Here is a 20672-nt window from a genome sequence, read left to right as displayed (position 1 = left end):
AATCATTGTTAATTAGCACTACCGTATATACGGTACCTATCGTAAAATATAAACATGAAATAAATCGTACATTTCTATCTAGCTAACAGTTTCTACAATCAGTGATCAATAGTAAACGTCTTTATTCACTAATGTTTTCATCACTGGAATCCTCGCAGCTCTCTTCGTCAGAAGCAGATTCATTTCTTCTTTCCTCATCATCGTCATCGTTCCAGAGCACGTCATCGTCACTGTCATTCAATGAATTTGAAATGCAACATTTCTTGAAAGATTTCACAATCATTGGTGCTTTGATGCTTTTCCAGGCAGCAGAAACCCAGTGTGCAACAATGTGCGGTGCAGCAAGCTTAATTTTTCCTGTCGGGGTCAATACACGGTTTGGCTCACAAAACCATTTTTCGTACTCCGTCTGAACGTACCCCTTAAAAGGTTTATTTATACTAATGGCCAGGGGTTGTAACACAGATGTCATCCCACCAGGAATGATAACAAGATCACTGCCTAGGCTGTGCATCTTCTTTTTTACGTCGTCGGTGAGATGACCACGAAATGCGCCCAGACAAAGCATTGATGGTGGATTAGAGAGCCCACCGGGACGGCATTTCCATACATTTCGGAGCCAATCAAGCAATAATGATTCCGTCATCCACCCCTTCTCTTGGTTTCGAATCAGGACATCATTTGGGAACAGCTTTTCATTCTTAGGAGTTTTAGGGCGTTTTCCGTTTGAAGATTAAGAAAGGGGGAAGTTTGCACCCGTCTGCTGTTATTGCCAGCATCACTGTTACACGTTGTTTTTTACATCCCGAAGTTTTGATGATAACTTCCTTAGTCCCCTTCTCCGTAATGGTGTAGTTACGAGGCATATCAAACCAAATTGCCGTCTCGTCAGCGTTGCCAATTTACGCCATTGAAAATTCTTTTCCTTCCGAAGTGTGATGACATACCGCTGAAATGTTAGTAGTTTTCCCTCAAAATCTGCAGGAAGCTTTTGGCATATTGTTGTACGGCGTCTTAGAGATAAACCCATCCGCTTCATAAACCGATCCACCCATCCATGGCTAGCCTTAAACTCTTGTTTCGGTATTCCAAGAACTTCAGCCTCCTCTTTTGCTTTATTTCTTATAATGTCACTAGTCACAGGTTGTCCATTCTTCCTCCTTTCACGTACATATTCCAAAACTTTTTCTTCAATTTTAGGGTGTCTTCCTTTGCGAGGGCCAGTGAATTTCTTTCTACTAGCTTTAGTTGCAAACAGTGCCAATTTCTGTTGCCACCACAAGTGAGCATTGCTCTCAGCTAAGTTGAACTCTCTCCCTGCCTTTTTATTGCCATTTTGTTCAGCATAAAGAATTACTTTACGTTTGAAAGTAGCGTCATATGACATTCTTCTCTCCATTTCGTGACTACGTACTCTGCAGTTTGTATCCTCTATGCAATAATGTGTCAACGATAAATGTAACGGTAAATGTAGTCGAGAAATTTGGTTGACGTCATCGGCGAACTTTGCACTTGAATCTAATGCGCACCCCAATTTTGAATACTACATTTGGCCAAAAACGATGCGCATTAGATTTGCGTAAATACGGTAGTTGTTTCACCTATTGAATGAACAGTTCTGCTTGGAGGAGAGTCAAAAGTAACAGGCACTTCATCCATATTAATTATTTGCCCTCTTTTCAAACTTTGTTCTTTAATTTTCTTAGTTGTGTACTCCTAAAAAGCTATCTCTTTTTCAAGCCAGTCCCCGGAAAGCTTTTGTCCAACTGCTGTTTTGATCTAGACAGATAATTTCTTTTGCTTCATGAACCTGAAACACCATTTAGGTCTTCCAATAAAATCTTTAATTCCTATTTGCCGAGCAATTACCTTTGCTTGGAGATGAATTCTAACTGTTGATATTGATAATCCACTTTCTCTCTATTATAAATTTTTCTAAATTGTATTCCAAAACAAGCAAGGCTATATGACACCAGTTTGACGATATCTTTTATTCTTAGGCATTTTCTCTAATTCTTCTTGTTCAGACTTCTACCACCAAATCCATCGCTTGTCAACTTGAAATTCTTTAGCCGCAGCGAGATTTCCAATTTCGATCGCTTTCTTCACTGCTGAAAGCTTAAAAGCAGCTGTATAACTTTTTCTTCGAGTAGAAGCCATAATAATAATACTATTTTTAAAGTGTGAATGATAAGGCAAACAAAAAGTAAGCTACAAAACAGTAAAAACATGTAAGAATGAATACAGCACTTGGCAAGTAAACATAGCTGTTTTCATTAAATATTGTCATATATAAAATATAATAAATATTAATTATTATTATAAATATTAAATAGTATTCCTATTAGTTGTAGGAAAATGCGGGAAAAAACATGAAGTTTAGGAGAAAGTACATGCATTACAATGTCTTGACAGAGAGCACCACCTACCTTAGTTAGGCGAGTTTGAACATATTGCACTGCCTAATCGCAATCTGAGGTTAGAATACCAGGGCTGTGGAGTCAGTACAAAAAATGACTGACTCTGACTCCTTACAATTTAATGACTCTGACTCCCTCATATATATATATTAAATGTAAACATATACACATGGGTTACAGCTTATTTTTTTAATAAAAAAGAAGTAATAGATGCTACAGAAAAAAAAATTGATAGCATAGCAATTTATTTATATTAATTAGCATTTATTATGAAACGGAAAAACTGGCATTAGTTATTTCTAAGAAACAGTATAGCTTCGGCAAGATTTTCTTTGTTGGAGGGCCATAAATTCAGCTTGATAAACTTCAGAGTTGAGAACTTTCCACACTAACTTGAGTAGGAGGAAGAGCTGTTTCCGTTAGAGCTACTTCTTTCAACTTTTCAGGATAGATTTCTTTAAGTTCTAAAAGAGGCGTCTTGCAAGCACAATCATATTTCTCTAGTTCTTCAAAGGCCATGTAGAAATCTTGCTTGTATTTTTTCATTTTTATATCTAAAAGCTCCTGGATCTTTATTTTCATTGACTTTGCCCTAGCCTTTTCAATATTATCCAAAAATATTTCTCAAAATCTAATTCATCAATAGAAGAGGATAATAGAGACTCAGTTTCAATGTATGCAGTTTGACTGTCCTGATTCGAATTCTCCAATTGTTCTGAGAATAATTTCATTCTTAATGAAAGTTCATAGATGACCTTCTTTGCCTTTTTAATTTGTTTGTCATCCAAGAAAATTCAATGTTTCAAATCTCCATATATTGAACCCAGAAAGATCTCACTGTCTAGCAAACTAGCTTCTCTTTTTTTCATTGAAGAAATGATTCCTTCTGCAATAAACCCTCCATTTCAGAAAGAACAAACATTCCATTCTTGTCTCCTGGTAATTCTTCAGATTGCAGCTTTTTTGTGGCTATATACAGCATAGAAAGAAGAGTTTATAATTCTGCAAGATCATTTCACAGTCTTTCTGTTAGTGAAATATTAGGGTTATCTACATCTCCTAAAAAAGTTCTTAATTCTAAAAACCTCCTTATTATCAAATATGAACTTCCTTATCGTATTGCTTGATCAATAATTGCTCCTTTTCCTGCTCGCTTCCTAAGAATGGCATCAATTTTAGGAGTTCTTGCTGCTATTACTGCTTACCTAAATTTATCAGTGAGATTTGTAACTAAATGAATCAGTTTAATCACTAATGGAAAATATCACATCCATCCTCCTCCCTTACATTTATTTATTAATAAGTCAATAAAATAGAAAATAACTATTTATTAATGTATACAGTCCATAAATAAAAAATAATAACTCTGCTTGTCATTAATTTTTTTCAATTCATTTTAATTTCATTTCAAATTCAAACTGTCCAACGAAAACTGGAGTAGGAGTCAGAGTTGACCTGTTTTTAGCGACTCCAGCTCCGACTCCGTGACTCTGACTCCACAGCCCTGTAGAATAACTGCAGCAAATTCTTACCGTTTTGCTTGCGCATTACTTACTATCTAGAGAAGTTTTAAGCACAGAGGAAAAATAAAATTTCCTCAGATATGCCGCAGACCTAAATTTTCCAACTTTTAAACACATATAAGACGCAGCTTATCTACACGAAATTACGGTATTCCCTACCTTAGTACTTGAGAAAGCAATTCTGCCATACAACATGTAGTTAACTTTTGATTTCATGATATTGCAAGCATTTTCTTTAGATTTTTTCTACGAGCGGTTAAGATGTCTGAACACTAGTAGTCCAATCTCAGCTCAAATCCTGGTGAACAAGCTGGCTGTGCAAGAATTTTTTTTTTTTTTTTTTTTTTTCTTTTTTTCACTCTTGTAATTTTTTGCATGTATTCTGTGAACATGTGTTGTAATTTTTTGCGTGTGTTCTGTGACGAGCCAGTTTCCCATATAAAGTCCTTCATAAAGGCATCCTTCCTGAAGCTGAAAACCTATGTGCTTAGACATATTTGAATAACCTAACCTAATGTTACTTTTCCTTCAGATTCTAGACTTACATGTTATATCTTATATCCGTTAAGATTTGTTCAAAGCAGGGCAATGATCACCAAGCTTCTACCAATCTGGCAGGAGCATACTTAAAATATGTCAAAACCATGTGATTTACGACAAAATCGATCATGTTTTCACCTTGCAAACCCATATAAATTTTCTTAAGGATCTTAATCGATTCTTAATAATCTTATTATTTAGAAATATCTTTGTTGCTTTTATATTTACAAAAGATATTTCCCTTTTTCTCCGGCTCACTGTATTCAAGTCGATAAGACGAATGACTGGAATGATAACCTAATAATTCAGTCCCACTTTCAAATTCGGTGAATGGGCTGGCTGTTTAAGCTGCAATTTAAATTTAACAAAGGGCTCATACTTTATCTGATGAAAAAAAGTATCAGTGTCTAACTAAATGTTTTACTTCTTAGAAAAACAGAAAATATAAATAACTTGAATAAACAAGAAAATATCTTAAGAGCATTAAAAAAAAATAATTTTACAAAATTATAAGCATTACAAAATATTACAGAAATTACATAAAACAGCAAATAAATTTATGCAACCCAAGTTACCATACATTATTTTTTTTCTCTTGTATCCGTTGATCTTGAAGGAATACTGAACGATGACTTTTCAAAAAATTTTTGCATAATTTTTAGGATTAAATTTTCTTAAAGTTTTTCATTTAAGGATATTGCCATTAAATCTATAACATATCTTCTTGTCAGAGAAATATTGTTCATCAAGTTAAAAGGTTATTCACACAAACATACAAAGTTCAGTGTGTATATTAGTTCGAACATCCATAATCCGGCATCATCTATAATCTGGACCTCAAAGCTACAAACTTTTTACGCATGTGCATACCTTTACGTATGCGCGTTTAATGTATAACGGAGGGTATAAGCTAGGCTAAAATTATCTAATTATCTATTTCAGTTAATGTTGCAGATTGCATTGTTCCTTAATCTTCTAATTGGATCCGGCTTGTTGTTTTTTGTAATTTTATAAAAAGTAAGCTTGAACTTTCATGTCAAAAAGAGTTTCCGATTTTGGAGCTGCCAAAGCATCTACAAAGCGAAAGCATGTTTCAATGTCCATCAAATAAAAAGTAGAATTGCTGCAAAAATGGATAAAGGCATGAAGAAAGTGACAGAGAGGTTAGTGGAAACGAAAGAATTTCGATTGACAAGTTAGTCGGTATTCTCGGCACACCAATTACAGGACTTGAACAACAGAACTTTGTAATTGAACAAGAAATTATGCCTGTTTATAGAATTAAAGAGAAAGTATTAGCACAAAAACGAAGCAATTTAAACAACTTACATTGAAAGAAATGTTACTAAAGTAAACAAATAAATATTAAGCTTTTTTTGTCTGTAAATTTTGATACCCTTTAGATCATAATTGCTCTTTATTTCATAAATTATGGTTTCATATTTTTAATTTTATAATTTCTGCATGCCATCTTACCAGATTTAAATTGATGATCTATAATCCAGAAAAACACCTAATCCGGAATCACCGAAGTCCCGACAAGTCCAGATTAAAGACTTTGTATTGTAATAATATGTTTTTCTTTGAAAAAATTAACTAGAAAAAAAAAAAAAAGAACAATGGGCTTGAAAATTAGAGGCAAATTTAACAAAGGGATTGAGCCTTCTTATCTCTTACCATAGTGTGTGGGCATTTTTGTGGTTTTTATCGATTGAATGTAAATATGAGCCTATTTATACGAGAAAATATTCACGAAAGCATGCCTTTTTCAGCTAGCCCTCACATGATTTGCATATTGAATTCAATAAATACACAAACCCATCTTATTCTTAATAAAGTACTTAATTTCACATTACATGCAACCAATCTTTTTAAAAGCTAGGATACTTTCTTTAACAATTACAGTGTTAAAAGTGCTGTGCTTCTCAGTTACATGTGAATAAATATCTCAGTGTCACTACTTGTGACACAATATTTGTTAGTGTTCTTATGCAGTCATAAGCATGAAATAAGCAAAACAGATGACACGAAAATACTCAATTCATACATCTTTAGTGATTGATATTTGACATAGTTTTTTTATTGCATATGTGAACTACACTGTCAGATTTGACTGAGTAAAATTACGATTAAATTTCAGAAAACTTCTTTGATAAAATTATGGTGTGAAATTTTAAAAGTGAAATTAAAATCAAAAGATAAATTGAACAGTAATATCAAAAAAGAAATGTGCATAAATATAGTGTTGTGTGTGTGCGGGTTCGTTATGAACTGAATGCACAAGGCCAATGAAAAATGAACAAAATTTATTATTATCACAACAAATAAAACAAAATGCCTAAATTTCCTCAGATATTCATACAGAATTACAATATCTCACAGTAGTTATCTTTTAACTACTCAAACATTCAACAAAACTTTATTCAAAACAGCTAGAGAAAGGCTAATCCGCGAATTCGCTACAATTAAGAAGAGCAGTTTCCTAAACAAACTCTTAAAAAAAAAAAAAAAAAAAAAACTACCTGACTGAATTGAGAGGTTTTCCTTTTTTTTATATAAGATTTTAAATTGCGCACAAGATTGTTCTAGCAATTTCTCAAAATCAAAAAGAGATATTTATTTATTAAATGTTAAATGCATGTGCTCTTGTATTTTTAATTTTCCGGCTTAGCTTTCCTTTAATATTCGCCACGCACTGCACTGCAAGGGCAATAAAACAACTTTATAACTCTACTAACATTAGCTATTTAAATACCAAATCCATAGCAATATTATTAAGAATTATAAGTGTTCAGCCACTTTACCGCTCCACTGAAGGGCCCATAAACAATTGATAAAGAAAAGTATTGAAAAAACCGGTTTAATTTACTAACCTATATTTCTCAATCGACTGAATAAATAAGCTGTATTGCACTACTCCCCACTATTTCCTATTACGACGGAATTATTGCATTTCAAAGTTATTTCTCAGAATTAAGTTTGCTCCGTTCATGATTTTTTATTTTTCAAAGAGAAAATTTCACACTTTAAATAAAAAATACACGAGAAGATACATTATGCAAAATTCGGGGTAAACAGTCATCTTAATTTTGCTTTGAAAATATTCCAGGGCAATCGTTTTCATTACTGGAAGAAATATGAAAAACAGATTTACTACATTGTAAGTGTTAACACCCAGTATGTCTTTATTCTTTTGAAAACGTGAAAGATTACTCTTTCTAAAATAAATTAGAAAATATGTTATGTGTAAATAGAATATTCATTGAAAATGAAATAGACTTACACCTTTGGATATAATGATGGTTTTAGGCGAAATTTCTGCCTATGAAAGGACATTTACGTATAATTCTTCATGAACATTTAAAACTGTAATGAATAATACTTTTGATGATTGCATGTATAGGTCACAGATTTTTTTTTTTTTTTTTCTTTGCTAACATAAACAAAAGCTAATTTTACAAAGAAAAATTCTCATTAAAGATATATATACCTCCTTTGCTTGATAATCCAATGTAATATTTGTTAAAGTTAAATGATGAAACGCAACCAATGTATCTCCGATTTTCTTTTTTATATTATAATGACAAAATTATCGAAAAAAGCAGGTTTAGAGCTCTGTTATTGTTATGTAAAGCTTTATTATTGCTGTAAGTTCATCTCAAAATCTAATTGTATTGAATCTCATTTTAATCATCTAATAGTAATAGATATTATTAATAAATTTATTATTATTATTTCATCAAATTAGTCACTACCATTATTTTGTTAATGAAATTATGTTATTAAAAATCGCATTCCAACCTGCAGACTTACAAAGCAAGTTTGTATTTATTATATTTTGTAAAATTTTGTTTTCGTTTTCTTATTTCTAATACAAAAATATGCGAATATAAATGAAGTGTGAAAACAAAGTTATAAAATTCATAAACTATTGCCGAGATTGATCAGAAATAGTAAATGAAATATAAACATTGCATACGTTTTGCTCTAACTAGAACTTAATTTAAATGAAAGCAAAATAATCATCGAAAAAATTGCAAATCTAGCAACCTATCTACTATGGAACAGTGTCTGACAAACATGTATATTTTACTGCATCCATGGAGAGGGGACTAATGACTTTTCTCATTAGGAAAATGTCAAAGAAGGGGCAAAAGTTGTTTTGGATCGCGTTGGTCTGAAGGCTGTATTATAAGAATTTCGGCCTGGTTTTAGAAGGTTAATTGCTCGTTGGTTCGCGTCGTGCGTATTTTGAAATGACCTATGTTGCAATGATAGATGTGGTCGGAAGATTTCAGTCGCGTATTTTAGATTGTTTGGAAAGTAAATTTAGTATTAAAAGGTACAATGTTGGAGTTGTTAACAAGTCTTTTGTTCACGGGTGTGTTTATGGGGATTGAAGTGTATTTTTGGAATTTCTGTGTGACTTTTAAAATGGAGGTAAGAAATGCGGAGCTGCTATGAGAACTTGGACAAAGAAGGGTATTTCTGATAGTTCTTGTGTGGATTTGCAGTGGCACTTTTGTTTAGAGACGTTGCGTGACTGGCGAAATTTTATTCAGGAACGTATTACGGGAAGTGTTTTACTGTTTTTATTTTGTAGAATTTTTAATAGTTATTTTACTGTTTTTATTTTGTAGAATGTTATATTCATTGTTTTTTTACTATGAATTTTTGTTGTTATTGTTGTTTTTTTGAATTGTTTGTAATTTAGTTTAGTTCATTTGGTTGATTTGTTCGCAATGCCCAATTTGTGCAATTCGTAGATGTTTTTTTAAGTTTAAAAAGGATGTTGTGTACATGGTATTCTTTAAAATGTATTGTTATGTTAATTTATTAAAGCGAGGTGTGCATAGTTAATAAATTCATTTGTTGCCTAAATTGTGCATTTCATAGATGATTTTTTTAAAGTTAAAATATATCACTGTGTACAAGGATTCTTGTCAAATATTTTTGGTTAGAAACTTTATACGTTTTTGCTATCTAAATTTTTTGTTTCGGATTTTTAGCTTAAATTGTGTGTTTATAACGTGGTTTTTGCATGTGCGAGAACCGCGTTTTTGGAGACATTTTAGGTTTAAAGTTCAAAATGTAGACAAAAAATTTAGATAGTAATATGGCAGCGTGGAGTTTCTTGCCAAAAATGTTTGGCAACCTGATGGCGCATATAAGAGTAGTTCCAAATATATATACAGTCAAAAATCGTTAATCCGGACTTGTCGGGACTTCGGCGATTCCGGATTATCGATTTTTCCGGATTATAGATCATCAGTTTAAATCTGGTAAGATGACATACAAAAATTATAAAATTAAAAATATGAAACTGTAACTTATAAAGAGCAATTATGATCTAAAGGGTATCAAAATTTACAAACCAAAAAAAGCTTAATATTTATTTTTTTACTTTAGTAAACATTTCTTTCAATGTAAGTTGTTTAAATTGCTTCGTTTTTGTGCTAATACTTTCTCTTTAATTCTATAAACAAGCATAATTTCTTGTTCAGTTACAAAGTTCTGCTGTTCAAGTCCTATAATTGCTGTGTCGAGAATACCAACTAATTTGTCAATCGAAATTTTTTTTGTTTTCAATAACCTCTGTGTCACTTTCGGAAGCAAATTATAATGATGAGGAATTTGATTTAAATCATATCAAAGACGGAGTACATCAAGATGAAATACTATATTTAGTAAGGAATTATAAGCCAAATAAAATAAAAACATCTGCCCTGAAGATAAGGATAGTGCTGACAGATCAACTTCCAATTTATTGAGCACCACGGCGTCCCCCCCCCAGAGCAGCGTGAAATTGATAAACAGATTTTGGAATGGTTAGAGAAACAAAGGATATGCCTTTATCCATTTTTTGCAGCAATTCCACTTTTTGTTTAATGGACTTCGAAACATACTTTCACTTTGTAGATCCTTTACATATTAGTAAATATATATCGGAAATTCTATTTGATTTAATCGAAAGTTCAAGCTTACTTTTATAAAACTGCTCTAACAGTCTGCAAAAAATAATAAGCCGGATCTAATTCGAAGATTAAGGAACAACGCAATCTGAAACATTAACTGAATTAGATAATTTTAGCTTAGCTTATACCGTGCATTATACATTAAACGCATATGCGTAAACGTATTATGCGCATTCGCACATGCATATTCGCAGCCGCAAAGGTCTTACACGCATGCTTCAACGCGACGCATGCGCAGAAAGTTTGTGGCTTTGAGGTCCGGAATATGGGTGTCCGAATTAACGACTTTTGACTGTATATATAAATAAAAAAAAAAAAAACAGTGCAGAATATAATTTATTACTAAAAAAAGCCTTTATGTAAATAGATAGTTGCAATAAAGTTTCTACTTAAATGAGAATATTTGTTGATTACATTTATGTGATGATAACAGATTTTCAATCATAGTTTTGGAAGTACTTTGAAATTAAGCAATGAAGGTATTAATTATAAAAGTCACTTTTTGAGTTAATGTTTTTATAATTTCCTTAGAAACTTCACTGTTAAAATCAGAATATTTTGGAATTTTATAATATTGAGAGATATTCAAAGCTGAATTTTACTAATTTTTCCCATTAAGTAGTTAAATTTGTCAAAAAAAAGGGCTCATTTTTACAAATATTATAATTACAAGTTCATTATTACATTATTATTTTACTTCCATTATGCTTAATGTATTGTTTTCTGTGCTAGCTTGAATTTAATACAAATTTATTTTCGTATAGCATGTTTAATAGGTTAATTTTACATCCATATGCTTAATATCTATGAATTTTTACATCGATACGATATTGTTTTCTTTGCTAATTTGGATTTATGTCATTTATTATTTCACATATTTTGAATGTATACACTAATTATGGCTACTTCCATGTGTTTAATATTTGATTACCATACGCCACTCATCGTCGAGGTCGATCAACCTTTGATAAGCTTAGCAAGTAAAACTCGAATGGCGCCAATGGGTATTTTGCTGAAGAAAACCTGTTTTTGGATGTTGCTAAGGAATTTTGTTTGACTGAAGACACGGAAATTTCTAAATAAGGTAAGTGAATATTTCCTTTGTGTAGTGCTCAGACGAATTTCCTTTTTAATGTTATCTCATTGTTTGAATTAAAATGTAGTTTCTTGAGTTTATATATTTTTTGTTTGGCTTTAGTGTAGAAATGGCTGCTTCTTTTACTTTTTAAGTGAAAATAGATTGATGGGTACATGGACAAAGTCAAGAGAGTGTGCAATTCTCAGATGTTTTTTCAAGTGAAAATATGTCGATGTGTACATGGACACTGAGTTTGTGCAATTCTTCGACATGTTATTTTGGCTTTGTGTAGCGGCGACTTTTGTGCCAAAAATCGCCACTACACAAAGCCAAAATAACACGTCAAAGAACTACACAAATTTGGTGTTCAATCACCAAAAATCACCAATTTTCGCCATGTGACACCCTAAATATATTTTTACCGCTTTTAGATTGTACATTTAGCCTACACGCAACTTGAGTTTGAGACCACTACTCACTCACAGACCACTACTCACTCACAAGTATTATTTGACATATTAATTAATACAGTGCATAAAAAAATATTTCAAGTTCATTATACATATGTAATTTCATCATGACTCTAACAATGCATTTTTATTTATGCAGATGGTCAACGAAGTAAACATTATTGATTAACAGCATCAATTTTAGGAAAAGCGAACAAAAGTAATCCAAAAATCATGTTTCCTAAAAAATATTTTAATGTTTGGAGACCAATGAATTAATCAGAGCAGGAAAATTTAAAACATATAAAGCAAAACTGCAGGTTGTAATAAAATCTGCAAAGAGAAAAATGGAACCATTTGAACTAGCTAAGTAAACTGGTTTGTAAATTTGTTTTTAATACAGTTCATGGTTCCAACCATGAACTGTATTGGTAATACAACCATGAACTGTATTACCAATACAGTTCATGGTTAATCCAACCATGAACTGTATTGGTAATACAGTTCATGGTTGGATTGCAGAGTGCCAAATGTCAAATGAAAAATGCATCTAGACCATGTTTCTCAAACATTTTAAATTTTGTACCACATAAAGAATAAAATATATATTTACCATCATGTCTCAATATATAAGCTAAAAGGGATGCCATTTTGAACATTAATTTAATCTTTAGAGTAAAATTCATTTAAATCTTTGGAATAAATGTTGTACCACCAAAAATAGTGTAATAGTTTGAGAAACCTTGATCTAGACATTTATGACATCATGCACTTATAAATACAGGGTGATCAAAAAGTCAGTATAAATTTGAAAACTTAATAAATCACGGAATATTGTAGATAGAGAGGTAAAAATTGACACACATACTTAGAATGACATGGGGTTTTATTAGAAAAGCAATAATCTGATCAGAAAAGCAATAATTAGCAAAACAAATTAAGACAAAGCAAAGATGATGTTCTTTACAGGAAATGCTCAATATATTCACCATAATTCCTCAACAATAGCTGTAGTCGAGGAATAATGTTGTGAACAGCACTGTAAAGCATGTCCGGAGTTATGGTGAGGCATTGGCATCGGATGTTGTCTTTCAGAATCCCTAGAGATGTTGGTCGATCACGATACACTTGCGACTTCAGGTAACCCCAAAGCCAATAATCGCACGGTCTGAGGTCTGGGGACCTGGGTGGCCAAGCATGGCGAAAGTGGTGGCTGAGCACACGATCATCACCAAACGATGCGCGCAAGAGATCTTCCACGCGTCTAGCAATATGGGGTGGAGCGCCATCCTGCATAAAATCATACATTTTTTTAACTTTTTTTTTTTTTGGTTCTAATAAAACCCCATGTCATTCTAAGTATGTGTGTCAATTTTTACCTCTCTATCTACATTATTCCATGATTTATTAAGTTTTCAAATTTATACTGACTTTTTATCACCCGGTACTTCGTGCACAACACACACAAGAGCAGTTATAAATCAGCAGATGATTTCTCCCTTTTTTTATTATGTTACAATTTTCAGTTCTCTTCTATTATCAGGACCAGACTCAGAATTGTTTGTGTGTATGCATGTATGGATGTGTTCATGTATGCATAAGCGTATTTGCATAGCATTCTAATGTTGTTCTGATTAATATTTTTATTCCTGCATTTTATGAATTACATTCTACAATAATTTTCTTTTTAATTATATTATAATATGCTATTAAAACATTTCATTTCTAATGAAAAACTTGACGAAAAATTAACACTACTTGAAAGCATTGGTGAAAAATTAATACCACTGAATTTTATGGCTTAAAAGAAGCAATTTGTAACTCAACATTTATATATCCAAATAATATAAATGCTACAGATATTTCATCAAAATATATAGTTTGGAAAACCATGTAACTGCAATAATTAACCTAAACCAACAATAAGATCTTTTCCAAGATAATTCACAAGTATTACATCCAAATTTGAAATTTGCATTATGAACATTTTTATTATTGTCAGTTATTCTTGGTGTTAGTGGTAAAAGAACTTCAACAGTAATAAAAAAATATATAAAGACTTCATTAGTCAAGAAAAACTTTCAAACATGAATATTATCTCGATTGAACATGACTTCGATAATTCACTGTTCTTATTATATTTTTTATTTTTATATTATTTTTTATTTGTTTTTTCAAAGTTTGCATCATTTATCTTATTTTGTAATCTTCTATGTTTATTTCAACTTTACTTTGAATTCTATTTCATAATGACAATTTCCAATGTTTAATTTTTACAAATAATATAGAACTCAAATGCATAAACACGAGGGTGTCGGGGACGGTTACTCGAGTTTTTTCGGATTTCTCTACAGAAATTGCTTTTCACTCCAAATTGAATTGGCTAAAATGCTTCATAAGAATAAGTTCTTTGAGTATCAGCATTAGTTCATAATCCCTTCTATTCACGGAAATATTTGGCCTGACTAGAATTGTCGGTTTGGCTTTACCTTATAACTCGAGTAAAGACGAAACACCTTTGTATTTACGTATTTATTTATTAATTATTGTTCATTGAACGGGAGTTGGTTTGTTCCCCTTGAAAAGTCAACTAATTTCCGATCAATGACAATGATTACATGTTTTTAATTTAATTTTTCCTTTTACAATTGTAATTTTGTTCTTCATGATGATTTAATTCCAGTCCCCGTTAAAACATTATTAACATTTTACTTTCAAGTTACTTCAAAACATCTTTCAAAATATAACTTACCAGTATGGATTCACTCTTTTAAAATAATTCTACTTTAATTAAACTTAGGAGATAATATAATCAATTAATCGATATTGTTCAGGAAATAAATTATTATTAACTAACTTTGCAGCAATTGCACAAGTAGTAGTAACTTGTTTTCGCACTAAATGAATTTAAGATCATACAACATTATATATATATACATATATAAGTTTTTAATATAAATTATTTATTATTTTGCTTTGATAAACAGAAGAAAAATTAAGTTGTAAAATAAATGCCTGAAAATCAGGACAATAGTGTTACGAATTTGCTATTTAAAAAGCTAATGTTAGTTCAATTATAAATTAAATGGTTTTATTTCTCGCGCAGTGCAGCGCGTGACGAATATTAAAAGAAAGCTAAGCCGGAAAATTGAAAATACAAGAGCGCGTGCATTAAATAAATAAATATCTCTTTTTGATTTCGAGAAAGTACTGGAAAATTCTAGCGCGTGATTTTAAAATCTTATAAAAGGAGGAAAACATCTCAGTTCGTTGTAGTTGCTTAGTTTGTTGTTGTTTAGAAAACTACTGTTGTTGATTGTAGCGAATTCGCGGATTAGCGTTCTTTAGCTGTTTTGAATTACGTTCTATTGGACATTTGAGTAGTTAAAAGAAAACTACTGTGAGATATTGTAATACTGCGTGATAATTTGAGAAAATTTAAGCATTTTTGTTGTGATAATAATAAATTTTTGTTCATTTTTCATCGGACTTGTGCATTCATTTCATAACGAACCCGTACGCACGCAACGATTTTTGGTGTCAGAAGTGGGATATTGAATGCCAATCACAAGAGCGATGGAAGAACAGTTAAAACAATTCATAATAGCCTTTGCTACATTTAAAGAAGAAATGAAAGACTCTGTTAAAGAAGAAATTAGGTCCGTTAAAGAAGAAATGAAGTTGGGCCAGGAATCTGTTAAAGAAGAAATGAAGTTGGGCCAGGAATCCGTTAAAGGAGAAATGAAATTGGGCTAGGAATCCATTAAGGAGGAAATGAAAGTAGGTCAAGAGGAATTGAAGAGAGAAATTACTTGCATAATAGAAAACAATTTCCAAGCTATGGAAGGAAGAATAGACACAGTTGAAGACAAAGTTGGAGAAATTCAAGAAAAAGTTTCTGCGGTAGAGCAACAAATTGAAAAAAGAGTTTCTGCCCTCCAACAACAAATTGAGGAAAGGGTTTCTGCTGCTGTTGCAAAAGAAGTTGACACTTTAAAGAAGAGCATAGCGACAGAAGGAAGCAATTCTGAGGGTTTTAAATTCTTATCGATGCCTGCTCGTCCATCTCTGAAGTTATCCACATATGATGGGAAGACATCCTGGCAAGTGTATAAAACAATTTTCTATCGTTTCGGATGTGAATGGATGGGATTCCCAAACTAAGGCCTGTCATCTCGCCGCTTCTCTGAGAGCAGACACAGCGGATATCCTGCAGACACTTCCAGAAAACCAAAGACTTGACTTGGAAGCTCTATCCGGCGCATTGGAGCTGCGCTTTGGCGAGAAATGTTTAAAGGACTACAGCAGGCTTCAATTAAAATCCCAGGTTTCGGCACCACTGCCCTCTTCCCAAGGACTGCACATCCTGGGCAGTACAATCCCTGGACAGGAAGCCAAACTTACAACTGTGGCATAAATGCATTAATAAGCATTACATTACAATAATAAACAACATGAACAATAAATGCAATAAATAAAACAAATCAAATGCTATCAAATACAAATCAAATACTAAATGCAAATCAAATACTAAATACAAATCAAATACTAAATGCAAATCAAATACTAAATACAAATCAAATCAAAGACACATTTAAAAACAAAAAGGACCATGGTCTTACACTATTTACAATTATTTACATTATGTACTATGGCCATAGTAATGAGCTAACCTGTCGTAATGACCGACTTTAGGTTTAGAGTTCGAAGACTTACGGAGACGTCATTCAGTCTGTTCAGTACTGTACATGGACCATCCGAAGGTGACTGTAGTTTAGGACTGAGTCCCTTTTCGTTGAATCGGGTTCCACAACCACACCTTGTCTCCTTTGTTGGATCTATGTCTAGTAGCTCTCATGTTGTATCTGGACTTCACTTTCTCCGTCGCCAGGTTGACTCGCTTTCGTACGGAATGGTGCATCACTTCAAAACGGGCCTGGACATTTTGGATGTATTCCTCAGGCGATGAAGGCGCATCCGTATGTCGATCAAACAGGCGGTCACAAGACAGACGAAGGTCATTACCGAGGAGCATTTGTGATGGAGAACAGTTGGTAGTCTGGTGTTTCTCTCCGACCCTAGTATGATTTCGGCAGCTTTCTGAGCTGGGTCTTTCAGACAAGGCGTAGGCGTTTCCAGGTGAGGATCCCTTCTGACGATGGATAGTCGTGTCCTCAGATGTTGACTGCAGTTTGTTGTTTTTGAAGTCTAAGGAAAAATTGTATTTCCTTAAAAAGCCCAATCCGAGTATGCATGGATCTGTGATATCCGCCACATATGCCGTGTGATGGTAGGCGGTACTTCCAAACGTGATGCTTACGTTTAACTTCCCAGTTATATCGATCTTATCACCAGACGCAGTCTGAAGGGTAACACAGGATGGCATCCAAATAAGTTTATCTTTAAACTGTTCAGCTAAATCTTTCCTAATGATGGTAACATTAGCTCCTGTGTCAATGATCATATTGCAAGGAACTCCATCGATATTCCCATTGACGGACAGTCCGTTATTGTTGCCACTCACTATAGAGATCTTAAACGCTTTAAAACAGGATTTTTCATTATCTGGCAACCTGCGTTCCTTGATATGGTCATTAATTTGTTTCCTGCATCGTTCCTCAGAAATTGTCTCAATTTTCGTACCCTGGGGTGTTCTGCAATTCTTTCGTACGTGGCCTTCAGCTCCACAGTTCCAGCACTTTGGTTTCTTGTCAGTCCTTTTCCTTCCCGTGGCATTTAATTGTCTGTTTAAATCGTATGCCTTATTTTCCGTGCTCTGAGAAGTTCTGCAGTTCCTTCGTAGGTGGCCTTCAACACCGCAATTCCAGCACTTTCTCGAAATCAAAAAGAGATATTTATTTATTTAACGCACGCGCTCTTGTATTTTTAATTTTTCCGGCTTAGCTTTCTTTTAATATTCGTCACGCGCTGCACTGCGCGAGAAATAAAACCATTTAATTTATAATTGAACTAACATTAGCTTTTTAAATACCAAATTCGTAACAATAGCTTTTATTTTTAGCTGCACTCCTTTTAAAGCTCTTCGTTCTTGCGCATTACACAGAGATGTGCATTTACTCTCTTGCCTCAACAGAAGAAATAGCTAAACATGACCCTAACAGTAAATGACTATTAATCCAATAAAAGATAAATTCCAGGGGTGTAGAAAGAGGGGGGTAAGGAGGGGCATCTGTCCCCAGGCACAGAATCCAAGGGGCACCAAACTGATGTTACGACATTTTAGAATTAAATGTTTTCCATCCTTGGCAAGCAGTAGGGGGCGCGAAAACTGCAGTTGTCCCTGGGCGCTGAAAACCCTAACTACGACTCTGATAAATTCAAATTTTCAGTAACAGTGTATTAGCAATTTTCTAATATGTTGATGAAAGTTACTATTTACAAAACATTTGTATTGCAGTACCCCATTTTAAATTACACACATTTTATTTCTGTTCAGTTGGTCACACTAAAATTTAATAGCAGTTTAGCCATGGAATTTGGGAATGAAAAAAACTATGGAAAATTATGTTGAATTAAAAAGCAAAAAAAAAATTTGAGATTATTAATGAAACTTTGTTTTCTGCACACCTACAGTTATAAAGTACACACGACTTAATTCTGCTACCATTTTAAAAATTACACACATATTAAAGACATGCAATGAAGAATTAGAACTTTGATCACATAATTTTATACTACACTAAGAAGCACTGAAAAACATTTTATAACTTTAAAACAGAGAGCACATAGCTGCCTGTTTTACACACAGACATATAATACATCATCATATAATTTTTTTTTTTTTCAACACAAATGCATTAGGTTATTCTTAATTACATTCAATATTTTAAAGAATATATAAATTCACATTCAACATCAACTATCGACTTAATGGCAGAAGAGATGTCATCCTAACAGCAGTTATTACTCTTATTTAAATTTTAACAGTACGTCAATTCGTTTATTAGAATTTTCGTATTAAACTCATCAACAATTTTTTTTGTCAGTGAAGTACTATATTTCCAACAATATTCTAATAATGAGGTAGTTTTTATCAATGCTTGTATTTATGAGAATTTCTACTAAGCTGAAACAATGTAAATACTATATATTTAACAGCGTATACATTACAGATTTAAAAATTCTTTAACCTATCAACAAAAAAGTAATTGCAGGAAATCATACACAACTCCCGATAAAATCAGAATGACAGAAAACACATGAGACTATTAAAATACCTTCCACATTAGGTAATCTCCAAAGCACTTGAAACCAAATGAGCCATAGACAAAAGGAGTTTAAGAAACATTTTAGACAAGAAGTCGACATCCCCTGTTATTATAATTAACAATTATAAATGATCAGCGCCATACAGAACGGCGTTATAAGATTTAGTCAAATTTAGCTCTCAGTTGCCGCCTAAGGTTATCACTGGCGGTCGGTAAATTACATAAACACATCGGCCAGATATAAACAACGAAGTGATCGCTATTTAATGTTGATAACTCTGCAATGAGGTTGCCATTTCTAAATCCGTAAATTTACTGTTAATAAATGAATGAATAAATATAATAAATAAATAAAATAAATATAGTGCTAATAAACAAAATGAATGTACGAATTGTAAAATATAACTTCAGAATCGAGTCGAATTCATGTAAAGGAAAATTTTACGACATAGCTTAAATATTTTCAGCTAAAAGGAAAACAGAAAAGAACCCCATCTTACAAGACGATGTATCAAATCAATCTTAATTTAAATGTATTAGTATATAACAATGACAATGAAATTGTATTCAAAATTCCTGTCAATGACGTCTACTCTGCAGGCATTTCTTCTCACAAAGAGAGCGCACTAGACTAATCTAAATAATCTTCGCTTAGCTTATTAACGTTTCAAACGTCATAAATACAGTAATATCATCTTCTCTTCTAAATTAAAAATATTTTTTCTCCCACAGTTTTTAAGGCGTTTTTCCAAATGTAAAATGCATATTTCTTTGCTGCGAATTGTGGCCTTGCAGTCAGTCTCAACATCACTATGTCATCATTCCTCGCTTCCTGTTTCAGGAAGAAAAACTGTATGAACTAGCCCTTCTTAAGGCTCCTATATACCAGGCTGAATCATCAGGCATTCGCGCTCCCAAGTGGGAGATTTAATGGCGGCTTAGTGGTTAAGGTGCAACAATTTTTTGTGTTTTTTTTTTTTTTTTTTTTTTTTTTTTTTTTTTTTTTTTTGTGTAAAATGGGCGGATGTACAGCTATTAATTGTTCAAATCATTCACGGAAAGGTCATACATTGGTAAAATTTCCTAAAAATGAAGAAAGAAGAAAAATATGGGTAAATAATTGCCGAAGAGACAATTGGAAACCTGGTCCAGGCGCTGAACTTTGCTTAGTAAGTATAATGTTAATTACGCCTTCATTTAGAGTTTATATCTTCTCTGATGTTTATAATGTGCAAGTAAAGTGAAATTCTTGTTTACAATAACCTGAGTATCTGCTAATTTCTGTAATAATAGCTATAATTAAATTAGTCTAGGGTTAATGTACCCGTCGCCAAACATCGCCAATGTAGATGTTTTGAATATGGAAAAGAAATTTCTCTTCTAATATAAAGCGCGGATTTTGTTTTCCTGTGCTAATTGTGGAATTTATACTAATGTAACATGAAAATCATTAGCATA

General features: G+C 32.6%; 1 protein-coding gene across 7 annotated transcripts in view; it reads right to left on the bottom strand.

The window, feature by feature from the left end:
- Positions 1-19480, bottom strand: part of LRP1 (LDL receptor protein 1) — a 627804-nt gene extending 608324 nt beyond the window's left edge. For all 7 annotated transcript variants that reach the window (XM_085820318.1, XM_085820321.1, XM_085820322.1 and 4 more), the window contains exon 1: positions 19224-19480. In XM_085820318.1, coding sequence (XP_085676444.1) covers positions 19224-19314 — 91 coding nt within the window. In that variant the 5' untranslated portion in view covers positions 19315-19480. The remainder of the gene's footprint in view (positions 1-19223) is intronic.
- Positions 19481-20672: the final 1192 nt, after the last annotated feature.

The sequence above is a fragment of the Stegodyphus dumicola genome, chromosome 7, assembly GCF_044657685.1.
Source record: "Stegodyphus dumicola isolate Sdum_Otavi_A_Nest chromosome 7, ASM4465768v1".
Classification (NCBI taxonomy): domain Eukaryota; kingdom Metazoa; phylum Arthropoda; class Arachnida; order Araneae; family Eresidae; genus Stegodyphus; species Stegodyphus dumicola.
This window is presented reverse-complemented; position numbering and strand designations above follow the sequence as displayed.